This window comes from Macaca fascicularis, chromosome 17, assembly GCF_037993035.2.
Source record: "Macaca fascicularis isolate 582-1 chromosome 17, T2T-MFA8v1.1".
Classification (NCBI taxonomy): domain Eukaryota; kingdom Metazoa; phylum Chordata; class Mammalia; order Primates; family Cercopithecidae; genus Macaca; species Macaca fascicularis.
Genome location: NC_088391.1, coordinates 66,676,023 through 66,695,141, shown reverse-complemented (window position 1 = coordinate 66,695,141; position 19,119 = coordinate 66,676,023). Strand labels below are relative to the sequence as shown.

The 19,119-nt window shown below is 37.3% G+C and overlaps 1 protein-coding gene across 28 annotated transcripts in view; it reads right to left on the bottom strand.

Moving 5' to 3' along the window:
• The window catches only part of LMO7 (LIM domain 7), a 218,602-nt gene that overhangs the window by 132,878 nt on the left and 66,605 nt on the right, over positions 1–19,119 (bottom strand). For all 28 annotated transcript variants that reach the window (XM_015439347.3, XM_015439351.3, XM_015439352.3 and 25 more), the window contains exon 2: positions 9,664–9,734. In XM_015439347.3, the coding sequence (XP_015294833.3) occupies positions 9,664–9,734 (71 nt within the window). The remainder of the gene's footprint in view (positions 1–9,663; positions 9,735–19,119) is intronic.

The window sequence follows — 19,119 nt, the reverse complement described above, 5'->3', positions numbered from 1 at the left end:
AAAGTATTACATGTTGTTCACAAATTGAAGAGCAATGTCTTTTATTTTGGCAGATTTTGGGGGAACAGGTGGTGTTTAGTTACATGAATAAATTCTTCAGTAGTGATTTCTAAGATTTTGGTGCACCCATTACTTGAGGAGTGTACACTGTATGCAAGCAGTCTTTCATCCCTCATCACTCCCCACTCTTTCCCCCAAGTCCCCAAAGTCCAATGTATCATTCTTATGCCTTTGCATCCTCATAGTTTAGCTCCCACTTATGAGTGAGAACATATGATGTTTAGTTTTTCGTTCCTGAGTTACTTCACTTAGAATAATGGTCTCCCATTCCGTCCAGGTTGCTGCAAATGCCATTTTGTTCCTTTTTATGGCTGAGTAGTATTCCAAGGTATATGTATATATACACCACGTTTTCTTTATCCACTCATTGATTGATGGGCATTTGGGCTGGTTCCATATTCTTGTAATTGCAAATTGTGCTACTACAAACATGGGTGTGCAAATATCTTTTTCATATAATGACTTATTTTCCTCTGGTAGATACCTAGTAATGGTAGATCTACTTTTAGTTCTTTAAGGAATCTCCACACTGTTTTCCATAGTGGCTGTACTAGTTTACATTCCCACCAGCAGTGTAAAACTGTTCCCTTTTCACTGCATCCACAACAATTCTTTTTTTATTTTTTGATTATGGTCACTCTTGCAGGAGTGAGGTGGCATTACTTTGTGGTTTTGATTTGCATTTCCCTGATTATTAGTGATGTTGCCTTATTTTTCTGTATGCTTTTTAGCCATTTGTGTATCTTCTTTTGAGAACTGTCTATTTATGTCCTTAGCCCACTCTTGATGGGACTATTATTTTCTTGCTGACTTGTTTGAGCTCCTTGTAGATTATAGATATCAGTCCTTTGTCAGATGTATAGATTGTGAAGATTTTCTCCCACTCTGTAGGTTGTCTGTTTACTCTGCTGATTATTTCTTTTGCTGTGCAGAAGTTTTTTTTTTAATTTAATTAAGTCCCATCTATTTATCTTTGTTGGATTTGCTTTTGGGTTCTTGGTAATGAAGTCTTTGCCTGAGCCAATGTCTAGAAGGGTTTTTTCAATGTTATCTTCCAGAATCTTTATGGTCTCAGGTCTTAGATTTAAGTATTTGATCCATCTTGGGTTGACTTTTGTATAAGGTGAGAGATGAGGATCCAGTTTCATTCTTCTACATGTGGCTTCCAATTGTCCCAGCACCATTTGTTGAATAGGGTGTCCTTTCCCCACTTTATGTTTTTGTTTGCTTTGTGGAAGAGGAGTTGGCTGTAAGCACTTGGTTTTATTTCTGGGTTCTCTATTTTGTTCTATTGGTCTATGTGCCTATCTTAAACAATGATTTTTGTTTTATCCACTATATGGTATTAATGCATTTGCTTGCTTTTCCTCTAAACACAAATTGTGCTTATTAAGCATTTTAATGTGCACTAAATATGGCAATGTGCTGGGATCGGCAGCAGAGCAATCAGACAGTCCAGCTGCTAGAGGCACAGACAACCCTCTCCCTTTCCAAACAGCATCGCCTAGCACTTAGCAAAAAAACCTGGCATTTCATAGGTGCTTTACAAATATTTACTAAAATCCACTGCCCAGTTTTTAATGCAGAAATATTTCTGTGAAATACGAAACAAATCATTCAAAATATCTTCTTTATAAAGAAATTTTTAAACATTTTACCTCTGCTTTCAAATGCTAGAAATTTTTTGCTTTTACCAACAACACCCCTCCCTAGTATTTTTTTGTTTCCAGAGAAGTCAAACCTTGATATTCTCCACTTATTGTCAACATTGATCAAAAGAGTGAACTATCAGATATATTAACTTGGACTGGTTATCTTAATTAAGTAAATGCCTTACTAAAATTTTATTAACTTTTATTTAAATTCATAAGCTGCAATATTTTAAAATAAGTAATCATATTTCCATGGGTAAAATAACCAGCATATATAATTTAAAAGTCTAAAAGCATTCAATATAAATATTTATGATCACTCTAATCTTTTCAAAGATTACTAGTAAAATTGATATGTTTAATTCCTAGAATTTCTATGGTAGTAATTTTGAATACTGCTGAATTACCTACAATACACAATAAAAGTTAACAGTAAATGCTAAGATGGGAAAGTGTGTGGAACCGCAATGTCAGTACCAATATTTATGTCATCACTTTCTTATGATGGAACTTTATCATATAGCCTCACCATTCTGCTTGAAGCATCCTGAAGTAAGTCTAGCAAAGCTTGAGTAGTCTCAGGGCAGATACCTCTTATTCTGAGACCCTCAATAATTACAGCACTAATGGATTTCACTGAGTAGTAGAAAATTTCCCAATGTCACATCAAAGGCAAATGGCGTCTAGACACAGACCTTACACCCTTCACAACAATGAACTCAAAGTGGATCACAGACATAAATATAGAACCAAAAGCTATTAAAACTCCTAGAAGAAAAGACAGGGGGAAGTCTAGAGACTTTAGGTTTGACAGTGACTTTTTAGATATGACACAAAAAGCACAATTCATAAAAGAAAGAATTGACACACTGGACTTCATTAAAATTAAAAATATCTGCTTTGTGAAAGACACTGTCAAGGGAATAAAAAGACAAGCCACAGACTGAGAGAAAATATTTGTAAGAGACATATCTGAAAAGGGACTCTTATCTAAAATATACAAGGAACTCTTAAAAAGTCAACAATAAGAAAATCTGATTAAAAAATGGGCCAAAGACCTTAACAGACACCTCACTAATGAAGACACGCAGATGACAAGCACATGAAAAGATGCTCCACATCATATGTTAACAGCAAATTAAAACAACGAGATACCACTACACATTTATTAGAATGGTCAAAATTCAGAACACGGACAACACCAAATGCTGACAAGGACGTGGAACAACAAAAACTCTCATTCTCTGCTGGTAGAAATGCAAAATGGTACAGAGATTTTGAAAGACTCTGGCAGTTTCTTACAAAACTAAATATACTCTTACCATATGATGCTGCAATCATGTTCCTTGGTATTTACCAAAAGGAGCTAAAAAATTTACATTTACACAAAAAATTGCACACGGATTGTATTAGTCCATTCTCACACTGCTATTAAGAACTACTTGAGACTAGATAATTTATGAAGAAAATAGGCTTAATTAACTCACAATTCCACAGGCTTAACAGGAGGCATGACTGGGAGGCCTCAGGAAATTTACAGTCATGGCAAAGGCAAAGGGGAAGCAAGCGGGTCTTACTGTGGCAGAGAAAGAGAGACAACAAGTGAAGGGGGAAGTGCCACCTACTTTTAAAACATCAGGTCTGGAGAGAACTCACTCACTATCACAAGAACAGCATGGGGGAAACCCGCCCCCATGATCTAATCACCTCCCACCAGGTCCCTCCCCCAACAGTGGGAATTACAATTTGACATGAGATTTGGATGGGACACAGGGCCAAACATCATGGATGTTTATAGCAGTTTTATTCATAATTGTCAAAACTGGGAAGCAACCAAGATGGCCTTCATTTGATGAATGAATAAACAAACCGTGGAACCGCCAGACAGCAGAATGCTATTCAGCACAGAAAAGACATAAGGTGGCCGGGTGCCGTGGTTCACGCCTGTAATCCCAGCACTTTGGGAGGCTGAGGCGGGCAGATCACTTGAGGTCAGGATTTTGAGACCAGCCTGGCCAACATGGTGAAACCCCGTCTCTACTAAAAATACAAAAATTAGCTGGGGGTGGTGGTGCCTGCCTGTAGTCCCAGCTACTCGAGAGGCTGAGGCAGGAGAATCACTTGAACCCGGGAGGCGGAGGTTGTGGACAGCGGAGATCGCACCATTGCACTCCAGCCTGGGGGACAAGAGCGAGACTTCATCTCAAAAAAAAAAAAAAAAAAAAGAGAGAGAGAGAGACATGAGCTATCAAACCATAAAAAGATATGGAAGAAAGAGCATATTACTCAGTTAAAGAAGCCAATCTGAAAAGGCTACGCACTGTATGATTCCAACTATGTGACATTCTGGAAAAGGCAAAACCATAAAGACAGTAAAGATCAGTGGTTGCCAGGGGTTACAGGTAAGGGAGGGAAGAACAGGAGGAGCACCGAGGATTTCAACAGCAGTGAAACAATTCTGGATGATACTACAATGATGGGTACATGTCATTCTACATTTGTCCAAAACCACAGAACGTACAACACCTAGAATGAACTGTAAGGTAAACGATAGACTCTGGGTGATGATGATGTGTCAATGCAGGTCCATCATTTGTAACCAATGTACCCCTCTGATGGGGGATGTTGATAATGGGGGAGGCTGTGCATGAGTGGGGTCATGGAGAATATGGGATCTTTCTGTACCTTTCACTCAGTTTTTCTGTGAACTCAAAACTGTTCGTTTAAAAAGTCTTCAAAACAAAAACAACAGAAAGCAAAAGGAATCTAACGGGGGGATCTGGCTTCCTGTACTATTTAACTATGAAGTAACGTTACTAAATTCCTCTCAATCCCTCAGGTAAATGAGAGTGATATTATCAGTCTCCCTCTGGGATTTCAACCCTCAACTTTGAGGCCAAATATTAAAAAACTTCTGCAAAACTTCAAATGAGTCCTTAGAGTGTGTCTCCCATAACTGAAGTGAATTTTTAAGTTGATGTTTGCCAAGCTGACTTTCATCTTGATATACTCTTTCTTTGAAACAAAAAATCATGTTTTTGCTAGATATAGATATTACATCACAGGTGAAATGAACCATGATGCTTAAAAAGAAGGCATGTAAATGCCAACCATAAAATACTGCCATTAAGTGAAAACAGATTAAAATTTTTACATTCATTTTTATGAACTTGAACCCTTGCACCATTGTTTGCCTATTGCTGGGCTATCATGTAACATGGAAACTTCAAAGCTTATATTACTTGAAAATGAAGAAAAACAGTTTTCACTAAATTTCAAAAGCTTTAAAAACAGATCAGGGTCAATAAATAGTGTTGGCATGCTGGAACGCTGTATGTAAGCAACTGTCCTCCTCAGGAAATTCAAAACCAGAAACACCTCTAAGAATAAAAGCCTTTCCCACTACATGAAAGCCTCTGGGCTTCCCATGGAGCACTGCATGGAAGCCCCAGGGGGCCTACCCATGTCACTGGCACTCCACGTATGGGTGGAGATCTCCAACTCCAACAAAAAAGATAGAGCTCTCTTGGCTGGAATGACAAAGTGACAAAGTTCTCTATCTTACCCAATGATTTAAAATGATCATCTGAGTGTCCCACAGCAAACAGTAGTATTTGTAAAGATAAAAAAAATATATTTTTCTATTGAATATGTATATCTATATATCTTTAATAAACTATTACAGTATTTTTTGGCAGATAGTGTTGTGGTCACATGGCTGATACAAATAGAAACACCGATAGGAGTGAATATCTTGCTCCTGTCTTTCCAAGCTATAAGAAAGGGAAAAGAAGACTTGGTGACAGTTAGAGTTTTGTTTTGTTTGTTTGTTTGTTAGAGACAGAGTCTTGCTGTCATCCAGGCTGGAGTGCAGTGGTACAATTTTGGCTCACTGCAAGCTCCACCTCCCAGGTTCACGCCATTCTCCAGCCTCAGCCTCCTGAGTAGCTGGGACTACAGGCGCCTGCCACCACGCCCGGCTAATTTTTTGTATGTTTAGTAGAGACGGGGTTTCACCGTGTTAGCCAGGATGGTCTCAATCTCCTGACCTCGTGATCCGCCCGCCTTGGCCTCCCAAAGTTCAGGGATTACAGGAGTGAGCCGTGGCGCTTGGCCAGGAAGAGTGTTCTTACTGTGAGTCATGTGTTCAAAAAGGCATAAACTTCTGATGCATGGCTGACTGTGGCAGAGACTTGGGATCATTCCAGGGATGGGAGGTACAGACTGACTAACCAGTGACACACCCAATGAGACTATCGTCAAGTAAATCTTCTTCATCAGAGAGAAAAAAAAAAAAAAAAGAGTGTTTTTATTTGAATATTTCCAAGATTGTCATCATAAGATGAGTAACTGGGAAATTACTGATATCATTACCTGTTTATGTCTCAACCGAATATGTTTAGAAAAGAGGAATAATTCTGCTAGAACCCAGAGCAAAACGAGATCATGGACATTGATCAAGTGATACATCTTTTATATTTTTAAAATATACATAATAAGGCAGTCTACACGAGCACTAAGAAATACTGAAGAAAGACAGATTAATGAACACTACTAATAAAATTCATAGCACATTATAACAAGGAGCTAAAATTACCTTATAAACACTTGCAACCCTTTTATTAATTAGAAAAGCAAAAATATCAGACAGTGTTCCCATCTTACTGTTTAGTAAAACCAAGAGAGACTACAGTCATAGACTTTCATCAAGGGAGTATTCTTTATCCCCCAACTCACTAGATGCCACAGTCAAACTAAACGACACCAAAATGACTAATATGAAGATACTAACTTCAATAGTCTATCAGATTAAAAGGCAGTGAACACACATAACTATCCTCATTACTCAAATGTATATCCTGTCTGAAACCACAGTGCATGGTTTATCCCCACTTTAGACTATCTGAAATGTCAGTACACTTCCAATTGGGTGAAAGCTATAATAAGCTATTCGAACTTTTGACTTTGATATTTCAGAACACCAGTTCAAAAGAAAAGAGTACTACTAATGGATTTTTTTAAAACTGCTGAGATTACTGGATTAAATATTAAGAAAACTATTTAATGGTGGTAATGAAGGAGAATGCCTAGAGGTTTCTAACAGGCAACAAGCAGAACTTGTATGTCACAAGAAATATGATTCTGGCAGTGAGCCAGACAGAAGTCAGCCTTTTCCTGTACGAAAATGAATTCAGGTTTTAAAAATATCCTAATCATATTTCAGCTAAAACTTGGGATCTCTAGTGGGTAAAATATCCTCAAAGACAGATAGCTTACTATATTTACCATTAATTAAAAAGTCAGGGCTTGTAATACCAGACCTCTGAACAGCTGACTTTGTTTTCCTCTCAGGCATTATATATAACGCAGGTAGATGTAGCCACAAACAGCAGTGCCTGCTTAATCATTTCAGAGTGCAACCAGCCAGGCTTTCCTCAGTTACAGGTTTCATACTAAATATAGTTATCTGGACTTTTTATTCGTTAACACCACAGCTTTTAGATGAATGTGTCGTCATTAACCAGTGGCTATCAACAATGTGATTCACAATTTACAGAAACATTTTTTAATAAAAATATTACGCAGTACTTTGGTGTCCCACAGTAAATTACAATTGCTGATTACCATGGCTTCAGATTTACTTAAGCTACTTTTGGGAAACGTTAATTTAAAGAATACTGGGTACTAAGAGATTGATGAGACTTATGTGGCAATGCACAAAACTCCAAACTGGTGTTATTCCAATTAGAAAACAGTATTAGAATGAGCTTTGGAGGTCTGAGAATTAAAATGACTTTTTAAAAAACGAATATATCTCTAAACATTCATCCAAATGTTTGCTATTGCCATTAAGGTAGAAATTACATATTTCTTCTAACGTGTACTGCCTATGCTCACAATAGTTTTTCATCAACTCTGAATATCCTCCCTAGTCACACTACGCTGATCTTTTCAGGCTTGGTATAGCTTTTGGAAATCACTTCTAATCATTCGGAGCCCAGGCTGGTGCATAAGGTGCATTTTAAGTGAAAACCTGGGTGTCACTATCAAACATGTTTAATGACCTATTTGTGGGGTCAATGCCCCAAAAGTGGGACCCCTAAAATATTATGGGCAATAGTTCATTACTGGAAATATATAACCTACAAAGTTACTTCTTTGAAAAGATCATATATTTGAGATATATGCTTTTATAAATCTAGAAAGATTCCGTGCTTCATAGACACACTTCCTTATAGGCACAAACCCACCCAGTTCCTATTCAGACTTGTGGGGTGTACGGTTGATGGCTTTTTTTTTTAATTGCAAACATTTAAATAACAACTAAAGTAGTTTGCAGGTCACACAGCTCTTTTTAACAGGTATTGTTTACCCTCCATCTTCTAAACATTACTAGAATACATTTAAATCATACAGTTTTCAGATTAATATAAAATAACTTCCCTTTAGTGACCAGTTGGGCTACATGGTTTAAATTAGTTTAAACACTATTTGACTCATTGTCAAACTAACTGAAACATTATTCACGTTCCAATGAATGTAACATTGGAAGATCACAAGAAACACACTTTAAACTTTATTCCTGGCCCTTATTCACATGTCTGTCCTATACATGTCACCTATACATTAGGTGAAACCACATGAAATTGACACTACTGTAGGTCACAAATGGTTAAATATCAGCAACTTCATATGGAACAAATTAATAATATCACCCTAACACAAAGAAGTTTGAACGCCTGCCAACAGGGCTGACAAGATAGAGACTGTTATTTACATGCCCATCGTCTAGCAACAACTTGTACATATACAAAGTTTGATAGTTTATAAAAACCTTAAAATATATATTGTTGAACTCAGCAACTCTGTGAATTAGGCACATCAGGTACCTTGATCTCCACTTTACAGATGAGAAAATAAAGCTCAAATGTTAAGTCACTTGGTCAAATGTTCAAAGATGTGAAGTCACTTATTCAAAGGTCCAAAAGTAATGGAGTGAGAAATCTAACCTAGGCCCTTTGACTCCAGACCTTTTGTTGCAAACAACTCCTTCAAAAGGATAATCAAAATCTCTAAGTACTAGTGCATACACTCTCACTGCCTGCATGTGGACAGATAGCACAAACACTTGGGCGATAAGTGTCTAGATTGAAATAGTTAAGTGCTTTCAAAAATGTGGGTGAGTATCAAGTACATTCTAAGAATTTATTTGCTCGCTTCTGCAACCTGTACCTTCACCCAGGATTTCATCCTTATGCCTCACAGGCCTGCCTCTCCCTTATTCCCAAAGGTCACATACTTGGCTAACTGTACTATGCATCCATTGGGGAGCAAGATATTACACTACACATACAATGTAGGCCTTATACCATCAATCATGGTACTAGCCTATTTTACTTCTTTGTAAGCGAAGTCTGGGGTGTTGTTCTCAATGGTATCTTCATTGAATGAATAGTCCATAACTCAAACTGATTTTGGTAATGTAATGACTCCACTTAAAGCTGAAAAGAAAAATCTACCACTCCAATCATCATGATTTATTGATGAAGCAAAGATTTTGTGTATTAACTTCTAAATCAGGCAATTCTACCCATTAGAATATTCAGACTAGGAGATCGATGGTAAAATGTCATAAGGCTTCCTTCTCAATCACCCACCCCCTACTGGTCCACCATGCAATAGAATCTTTCTTGTTTACTAATTAAAAATAATATATATTTTACCAGTGCTGTCTTTAGATACAGAGACTGATAACCCCTTCTTCCTACTGTCTCGTACTGTGAGGTATCAATTTGCGGGGATCAAATCTCACCGGTGACCAAGAACACACATCTGTAACTACGGTGGCCATGGGAGAAGCCAAACACCTCATCACTCTCACACACACACACACACACACACACACACATCTTTGCTTTTGAATTATTTTTTAAATACTTTAAATACTTACTCACACAGCAGAACACCATTTTCTAGAGAGGCTCGAAAATCTTTTGTTTCAAAATTCTTCTCTGTCACTGCCTGAAAGACAGGTTTGTGTGTTAATTTTCTCTTAAGCAGGGATAACACACAAGTCAAATTCAGTATTAGATTAATTAATATGCATTTAATGTTATACTTGAAGGATTTGCATATATAGACTGTTATATCCTATAATCTGTTCCTTATAGTAATATGTACTGTTTGTTTTATGTTACAAAGAGATAGTTTAACCATTTTAGTATGACAAATATATGCAGGAACAAATCACAATGAGTGTTTTTGGTAATATAATCATTTTATTGGATGATACATGAAAGTTAAGAGCTAAACTAAATTTTCAACATATTTTATATATTTTTTTAAAAACCTATGGGTGGTCTATTCTAATAAGAGTGGATAAAAACAGTTTAAGACAGAAACTCAAAATACCAACTACACTGAATACACAAATCATTCATGTCAATTCCATCTTTATATTCCTTAAATTTCATTACAAAGCAAAACAGCAGAGGGCATGGCACTTCTTAAACTTATTTATGAAATTGTCCTAATTGATGTAAAGAACCATTTATTGAAACATCCTAGGGAGAAGACTATTAAATCCTGGGCGCAGAGAACAAATAGAAAGAAAGGTAAGATGGTGAATATTTTAAACAGACAATTCCCAACTTAAGGAATTACAGAGGAACAGGCACCTGCAGTTACCACCACCAATAATGTTGGTGAAACCTCTAGAAAAATATCTAGATTCTCTCTCTAAAGTGGGAGGTGGTTGGGATAGAAAAGGGGATTCCACAAGGGAAATAGTAGCAGAGAAAATGAAGGTCACGGTGGGGAAAAGCTGCTCTAAGAACAACCCTTGGGACTGAGTCCCAGCTCGAGCGGAGGGCAGGGACCAACGGCAGTGACATCAGCTGTCCTGGAGATGCAGCCACCACCTAAAAGCAGGAGTAGTCCTTGCTCCACCTGCCGCTTCAGAAAGAAATACATTTCTGATATTCAACCTGGAGCCAGGTTGGCCCCAGGGCTCAATGAAGGGACCTTTACCATCATCCGCTAGCTGTCCTCACTGCTGCCAGCTTCACAGTCCCCCTATAATCCCTGTGTGTCTTCATTCTGCATCTCTCCACAGTATCCAACATTGCTGCAGCTAGACATGGTACCTGTTAACTGACAAAATAATGGTTGTGTTTCTCAGAAGTTGGTCTATACATTTGGACAGGAGCCTGGGCCAGGAGGCAACAGGAAGAGGTAGATCCTTCCTGTACTTGGCATCAATCTACAGAAGGGCTGCACTGCTGCTTTACTTAAACAAAGGCTGAGTGTCTGTTACAGGCACTACCTGAATGCTGGGTAGGAATTTACTGGAAAAAAAAAATGTTTTAAAGGCAGGCAGCTCTTCCCTCAAGGAGTCCATAGCCTCATAAGAAAAACATAATGTTTAGGCTGGGCACGGTGGCTCACGCCTGTAATCCCAGCACTTTGGGAGGCTGAGGCGGGCGGATCACAAGATCAGGACCATCCTGGCTAACACGGTGAAACCCAATCTCTGCTAAAAATACAAAAAATTAGGCGGGCGTGGTGGCAGGTGCCTGTAGTCCCAGCTACCCTGGAGGCTGAGGCAGGAGAACGGCATGAACCCAGGAGGCAGAGCTTGCAGTGAGCCAAGATGGGGCCACTGCACTCCAGCCTGGGTGACAGAGCGAGACTCCATCTCAAATAAAAATAAATAAATTTTAAAAAACAAGAAAAACATAATGTTTAAAGCACAGTTAAACAAAGAGAATGACACATTCTTCTGAAAATAACTCTGAGAGGACCCTGGATTATCCCAGCAACCTGTGCAACACAAATTATTTTGAATTTTCCCCAAATTGTTCCAAAACAAACTCAAGGGGAGTGCAGATCTCAGCTACAGAAAACATTGTAACATGTCATTCATCTGGAAACTCCTATGCAAAGCCAAAAAGCATGAAATAGGCCCAGAAACATCCCACACAGATGTTAAAGCCCATTTTCTCTAGTCATAGCAAAGCCCCTCAGAGCCACTGACACTTACTACAATCTGGCAATTAAATTCCCAAATCAATATAGATTCAAAGCAGTGATTTAGAAGAAAGAAAGGCTGTGTCCTGCAGACATCGGATAGCAGTGAAGAATGACAGTCAACAGCAATGAAAGGGCCAATAAGAGGGCAGCGTGTAGCAAGTGGCAAAATGGAAAGAAAAAGAACTGAAGTCTGACCAAAACAAAGTAAGTTCAAATTCCACATTCACTACCTAATAACTGTGCGATCTTAAGCAAGTTACATAACCTCTCTGTACCCCAATCTGCTCATCTGAAGCAGGGAAAATATCACCTGCTTATTAGTTTGTAGTGGCTGAAATGTGCAATCAAGTTCTTGAGGGTGGTTAAACAGCACATGCCAAACCTCCTTACGTGCATTGACCCTGAAGTTACAACTCTGACAATACTCCAGTAATTAATCCTCAGAAACACACCTCCGCATCATATAGACATGGCTGAGTTAGTTATATTTAGAATATCCTTTAATAAAGTGGGAAAAATGGAATATTCAAAGCTATTCAGAAAACCCAACTATCCATAATGGTTCATCTCCCCCAAAAAGACAACAGAAAGGCCGGATCATGTGTAGTAGACTTCAGATCCCCTCATATATCCAAATATTGATGTACTCTTGTACTTATGTACTTTCCAAAATCTAAATAATGATGATAAAAGACCAGATTCCATTTGCACAGTATTTATATTTTTTTAAAAGACAATATAAAAACTAAATGAAGGTTTTAAATAATAGCTTATATTTTGAGGACGTGGCAATCTGGCATGCCCTGTACACCACTGAAGGTAATATAAAACGATACCACAATTCTAGAAGGTAATTTGTGATATGTATCAGAAGTCTTAAATATGCATATTCTCCTGGGTGCAGGATCTAGCAATTTATACTAGGACAACAGGACAAGCGCACAGAACAGAACTGTTTCACAGCGTTCTGTAGAATAAATAGCAACAATTACAAAGACCCTGAATGCCCAGCAATAAGAAATTGATTACATTACGATATAGCCATAAAACAGAAAACGACACGAAATTGAAATTCATGTCATAAAAGTGGATTACTTGTAAAGAATACTTATTATTTAAAAAGCAATTTACGAAAAATACGTGGAGTATAATCCCCATTTCTGTAACTCTCTAAGAATGTATCATAAGTAAACATGGAATAAATATACTAACAGTAATTATTTCTAAGTTATAGAATTACACTTATTTTTAATATTATCTTTTGTTTATATTCTTTAAAGACTACAGGTGTTTATATATAAGTTTATAAAATACATTTATAAAAAATAAATGTACATATAAATTTATTAATATAAAAGAACAACATTCAAAAGAAGTCAAAACCAATCAGATTTACGTCAATTTACTAAATCTCCTGTACCTAAAGAAACAAAGAATAGAAGGAGCTGACACCAGTTTTTGTCCTAGGTAATTTTTCTCATTATCTATGCAATCCACACAATCCTTAAATTTAATAATCCTATTATGTCCATTTCACCAGTATGAAATTTGAGGCTCAGAACATTTAACTTTCTAGAAAGTTACAGAACCACCCACATGAAACAGACACCAAAAACCAATAGCATTTTATAAGTACTCAGTAAAAGAGTAACTCAACTACATTAGACTCTAAAGTATTTATAGGCTAAGAAAAATAAATTATCTTCAATCTATTTAGAAATTTTTAAATTAGGGTATTTTACCATATAATACACCTTCAAAAATAATCCTCCTCTGTTAAGGGTATAGAAGGTAGATCAGTAAATAAAAATGTTCAGTTAATCTTTTTATCCAATTTTCCTGGATAAAAAGATGTGTGAACACATAATGACTGCGTGTGTGTATGGGTGTAGGTGTGAGAGAGAAAGAGAATAAAAATATAATACTCTAAACTTCAGTATAAAATAAATTCTCTTTAAATGTTTTACCAGTTTTGTGGGCATTTTCATGAACATTATAAAACATTCGTACTGCACATACTAGCTACTCCAACCTCAATAACTCGAAAAATCTAATTAAGTTTTTAATTAGCAACTCTTATACCATACAATTGTAAACTCACCTAAGACTCCCTCTAAAACAAAACAAAATTTTTATGAGTTTAAAACCAAAAGAAGAAAGCACAATTTTATAGCAGGACTATTAGGTTTACAGAGGCTGCCTCAGCTACTTACCTTAAGTCACAACATGATGTCAATGGTGGCCTGTTGAGGCCAAGTAGGGGCTCTGGAACTAGGATGCCTGAGTTTAAAGCCCTGCTCTGCCACTTTCTACCTGCAATTCTGAACAAGCTATGTAACATCTTAGTTATCCCATGTGTGAAATGGAGATGTACCTATCTCACAGGGTTATGGTGAGGATTAAATGAGATAATACGCATGAAACACTTAGCACTTGCCTGACTCAAGAGAAGCACTCACAAATGCTAGCTGTTATTATCACCTGTTACTATCCATCTGTAGACTGAAAGTAAGAAGCTGCATCTTAGCAGACAAATGTCTGTTTTGCCAGATGCAATATCCTTTATTTAAAGGAAGAAATTGAGTTATCAAATTATTTTCTGTGTTCTGACAACATTGCAAAAGTCATAAATCTACAAACCATCTCAAAACGCAGTGAAAGTAGGTCATTTAAAAATAAGAATAAATCACACTTTAAATGTGAATTCATTCTTATGTTGAGAATTCCGTATTCTGAAAGAAATTACAGTATTTTAAAAGAACTGTTTATCTAGTAGTTCTAATCTAACAATTACTCATTCAGTTTTTCTATAATTTTGAACCTTACTCATTAGCAAGTTATTTAAGGTGTGACACATTTCACGTAATGCTGCTGTGATTCATAGAAACCACATAAATAGAGACCACGTGTTTCCCACTTATCAAAAGTCAACACAAACAGGAGTGATGACTATGTCGTCAAACAGCCACACCCTGCCTTCTATACAATTTTTTCTTCTCTTTCTTGTTTGCCCCTTTCCATATTTTCCTAAGGCAGTTAAATAAAATCATCCCCACCTAAAATAATCTGAGGAGATACACATTAGGAGAGAACGACTGAGGTTTAATCCTGGACCTATCTCACACGACACACTTCTAAATCACCACTCAGTCCCTTAATTTTAAAAGGGAAATTAATGTTTGCCCTATCTACTTCACAGTACACAAGTGACTTGTGAAGACATTTCAACTCCTCTGGGAAAAAAGGCTACATATCCCAGCGTAGGCTCATGCTTCCAGCCACACTGTGGCAAAGAAGCTAGGAAGTGACTGGGCCAAGTGTGAGGCTGTTGGGGCTTCCTCTGAGGCTGTAATTAGCCTACCCGAGCATATGAAGGGCGGAGCAGCCTCCCGAGGGCATATTCCGCACAAACACCTCTGCCAAACCTGTCTTACCACCTGTGGCCTCCGAAGAAGCCCTTGGTAGGAAGTTATTAAAAGGCAGGTTCTGTGGAAGAAAATATCTATCAGATAAATATTAAGGCAATAATTGCCAATTATTATTCTCGAAATAATAAATTTCAAGAAACACCATTTCTTTTGCTATGAGGTATATTCATTTCCTAAACAAATGGGAATTATCTTCACACCCCTAACAGTTTTGTTTACGGTTTTATTTTAATCCTCTTGCTTGATAAGATTTCTCGCCAATGTAAGCAACAAGTTTCCCCAAAGCTCTATCGCTCAGTTCCAGTTCTGATTGCATAATCCACATGACTTAAATCCCAAACATTCTGGGAGCTTCTTGAAGACCACTTCATACCAGACTGCTTATCAGCAAAATGCCCAGTACTGTGAGCCAGCAGGCACTTCTCTCCTTTAACTTTTTCCATTTCTGTTAAGCAGCCGTTTAAAAGGCGCCTAGAATCCCAAAAGCACTCTCCACCACATTTGTGTGCAAACCACTGTGCAAAAAGAAAAACATTGTTTGAGCTTGTTTTCAAAGCTGGAGAGCGGTGTTTGCTGACAAAAATTAGGCTCTGAGCTTCAACTGGGCTCACAGTTGATTTCAAATTAAGTTACTTACTAATGGACAGATCAGCTACTAGGTCATGATACTTAAGATACAAACCATCATTACACCAATCATTTCAACATTAGTAATGAGAAACCAAAAAATCCCAACAAACATTGACATTAGAAACCACTGTGGTACAGACAAACCACATCATAAAACAATTCCCAAGAGCCGTGTTTGCCATAATTTCTCATTCAAGGAGATAACTAAGTGTTCACATATCATGACCTTATAATAAGATAGCACAGGGCATTGTTTCTGCAGGAAGAAGCCCCAGGTTGGTATACATGGAGGAGCTGGATGCCTTCTCTAAAGCTGTCGATCAATTAAAAACACCCCTCTTTACTCCATTCATTAAACTTCATTTTTGAAAGAACTATTATATGACCCCCATGACTCCACAAAACACATCAAATTTTTACAGTAAATTCCATAAGTGATATGGAATTCCTCTAGTGATACTTTTTGAAAGGGTATATGGTTGAATGAAAGCTTCAAAGTTGAAAGCTTGTCACCAGTATTAATTTGCTACATGACAATTTTTCCAGGCTAAAGAGTATGTTAGAGTTTAACTTTCCATTTAAATAATCTGTCTTAATTTTAACTAAGATACAAAGAAAGCATTCATTTATTCATTCAAAAATCATTTAATGACAACCTTCTATACACATACCTGATATGGTGCATAGCACTAGGAATATAAAAAGTAAAATGAAGCAATTCTTGGAAATTCTTCTTTAAAATTCTAACCCCATTTTGAAATTGTAGTCAAAATGGCATATGTGGTTAACCCACTGAATTACAGCATGTTCTTGGTAAACTTAAATTGTATATTCAGCAAATAACATTCCTTTAAGGGACATAATTCTCAAGTCACTCATCTCTATTAAGATTTGGCATTGTACTACATAATATTCTGGAGTATACTAGGACCATTTTTGCCAATACTAATATCATTTGATAGCAAAACCAAAGCCAACTCACAGTCTTCCAGGACAGTGGTAATCAGAACTGCACAGATCACTGAATTCTAGATGGAACCCAAAAGTCTCATAGTGGTCAAAAGTCTAAACAATTCTCCTGCCCCTCTGCCCTCTACCCCAACTTTCATCTCAGAGTGGCTGGGCTCAGTTACACCTCCCACTTCACCTTCTCTTGGGGAAGGCCAACAAGTCTTCACAGAGCCAGAAAGAAGGAGCCAGCAAAATGCAAAGCTCTGGGTTGTGTGCCCAGATAATTGAAAGCCAACTGTCTTCATAAACACTCAAAATTCTCACTCAATCATCATTAAACCAGATGTCAGCTACACTAATATTTTGAGGGAAAAAAAAGAATAAGTTTAAACATTTCTAGTCTAGGAGAAGAAGCCCACTTCCCTAGACCATAGCCAACTTTTAGCTTACAGTCTCAAGTTATTTTTACTAAACCACAATTATTAACAAGCCAAAAATGAAATACAACTGGAAGAAAAACTAAATAAAACAGGGAAGAAAGGAAGGAAGATTGGTTCCAGGATTGACAATTTATGTGCAAGGTTTCATCAATCCATCAAAATCCAAGACAACCTGAGTCCTATTAGGGGCCAGGTAAGTTCACTGAAAACATCACATACAAAAAATGTGCTAGTTTTACAGCCTATGCTTCATTATGTTAACAATCACAAAAATCACTTCTAACAAGGACATTGCATTTTGTCTATAAATACAGGTCTATACTCCAATTTATGTTGTTGCAGACAATAAGGAAAATATCCTGAGGGAAAAAAGTCTAGCCTTAAATTTTTTTTTCTAGATTAAGGACTTTTAAAATAACTACCACACAAGGCACAAGTAGAAGTGAATAATCATTATCAGGATATTTTAAGTACAGTTCAAATGCTTAATAATGGGTTCTCAAGAGCAAAAAGATGGCATCATTTTTTGCAGAAATGTTTCACACACACATTAGCAAGTCTCAACAATTACCTACTTACCTCCCTGTGAATTACTAGGAGAGGCATCGCTGTGGGAACACATTCATTTTGGGAAATGGTATATCTCTATCACAGGTAAGAGTCACTACTTATTTCATATAAAAACTTCAAACTGACAGTTACGCCCCTGCTACCTATGATATACTTTACTATCCAGTTTAAGTCTGGTATTAAGTAATGGAGTTGAGATGCCCGGTTACACAGGAATTCCTGCAATAATTCTTGATGTATTCCCACTGCAAGCCAGCAACAATGTAGTCCTTCTGGCACCCGTCTGTCAACCTTCCAGAAGCAAAAAGGTCACTACAATCTATTCCTAGTGCACACCCAAGTGAGATGAAAGCATCCCTCCACACAAAAACTTGTATATGAATGCTCATAACAACCAAAAAGTGGAAACTACCCAAATGTCCATGAGCTGATGAATGAATAAATAGAACATGTGAAACTATACAACGGAATATGATTCAGCAATCACCGGAATGAAGTACAGTGGTCCGCCTCCATGGTTCCACTTTCTGTAGTTTCAGTTACCCACAGACAACCACAGTCCAGAAATATTAAATGGAAGATTTCAGAAATAAACAATTCTTAAGTTTTAAATTGTGCATTGTTTTGCATAGCGTGATGAAATCTCAAGCCACTTTGCTGTGTCCCCCGCTGTGAACAGTCCCTTTGTCCACCATATTCACACTGTATGTCCTCCCCACCCATGACTCACTTAGCAGCCTTCTTGGTTTGCAGATTGGCTGTTGACCACAGTGTTTGTGTTCAAGTCACCCATGGTTGACCTAATAATGGTGCCAAAGCACAAAGAGTAGTGATGCTGGCAATTCCAAAATGCCCAACAGAAGCTATCAAGTACTCCCTTTAAGTGAAAAGGTGAAAGTTCTTGACTTAATAAGGAAAATAATCATATGCTGAGGTTGCCAAGATCTACAGTGTTGCGGGAAGTCAGGGAACCTGAAAGGAGGGACAGGCTGAAGCCATGGCAGAAAAACATAAATTATGAAGATTTCATGGACATTTATTAGTTCCCCAAATTAATACTTTTATAATTTCTTATGCCTGTCTTTACTGCAATCTTTGAACATAAATTGTGAAGATTTGGTGGACATTTATCACTTCCCCAATCAATACTCTTATAATTTCCTATGCCTGTCTTCACTTTAATCTCTTAATCCTGTCATCTTCGTAAGCTGAGGATGTATGTCACCTCAGGACCCCATGATGATTGCATTATCTGCACAAATTGTTTGTAAAACATGTGTGTTTGAACAATATGAAATCTGGGCATCCTAAAAAAACAGGATAACAGTGATTTTCAGGGAACAAGGGAGATAACCA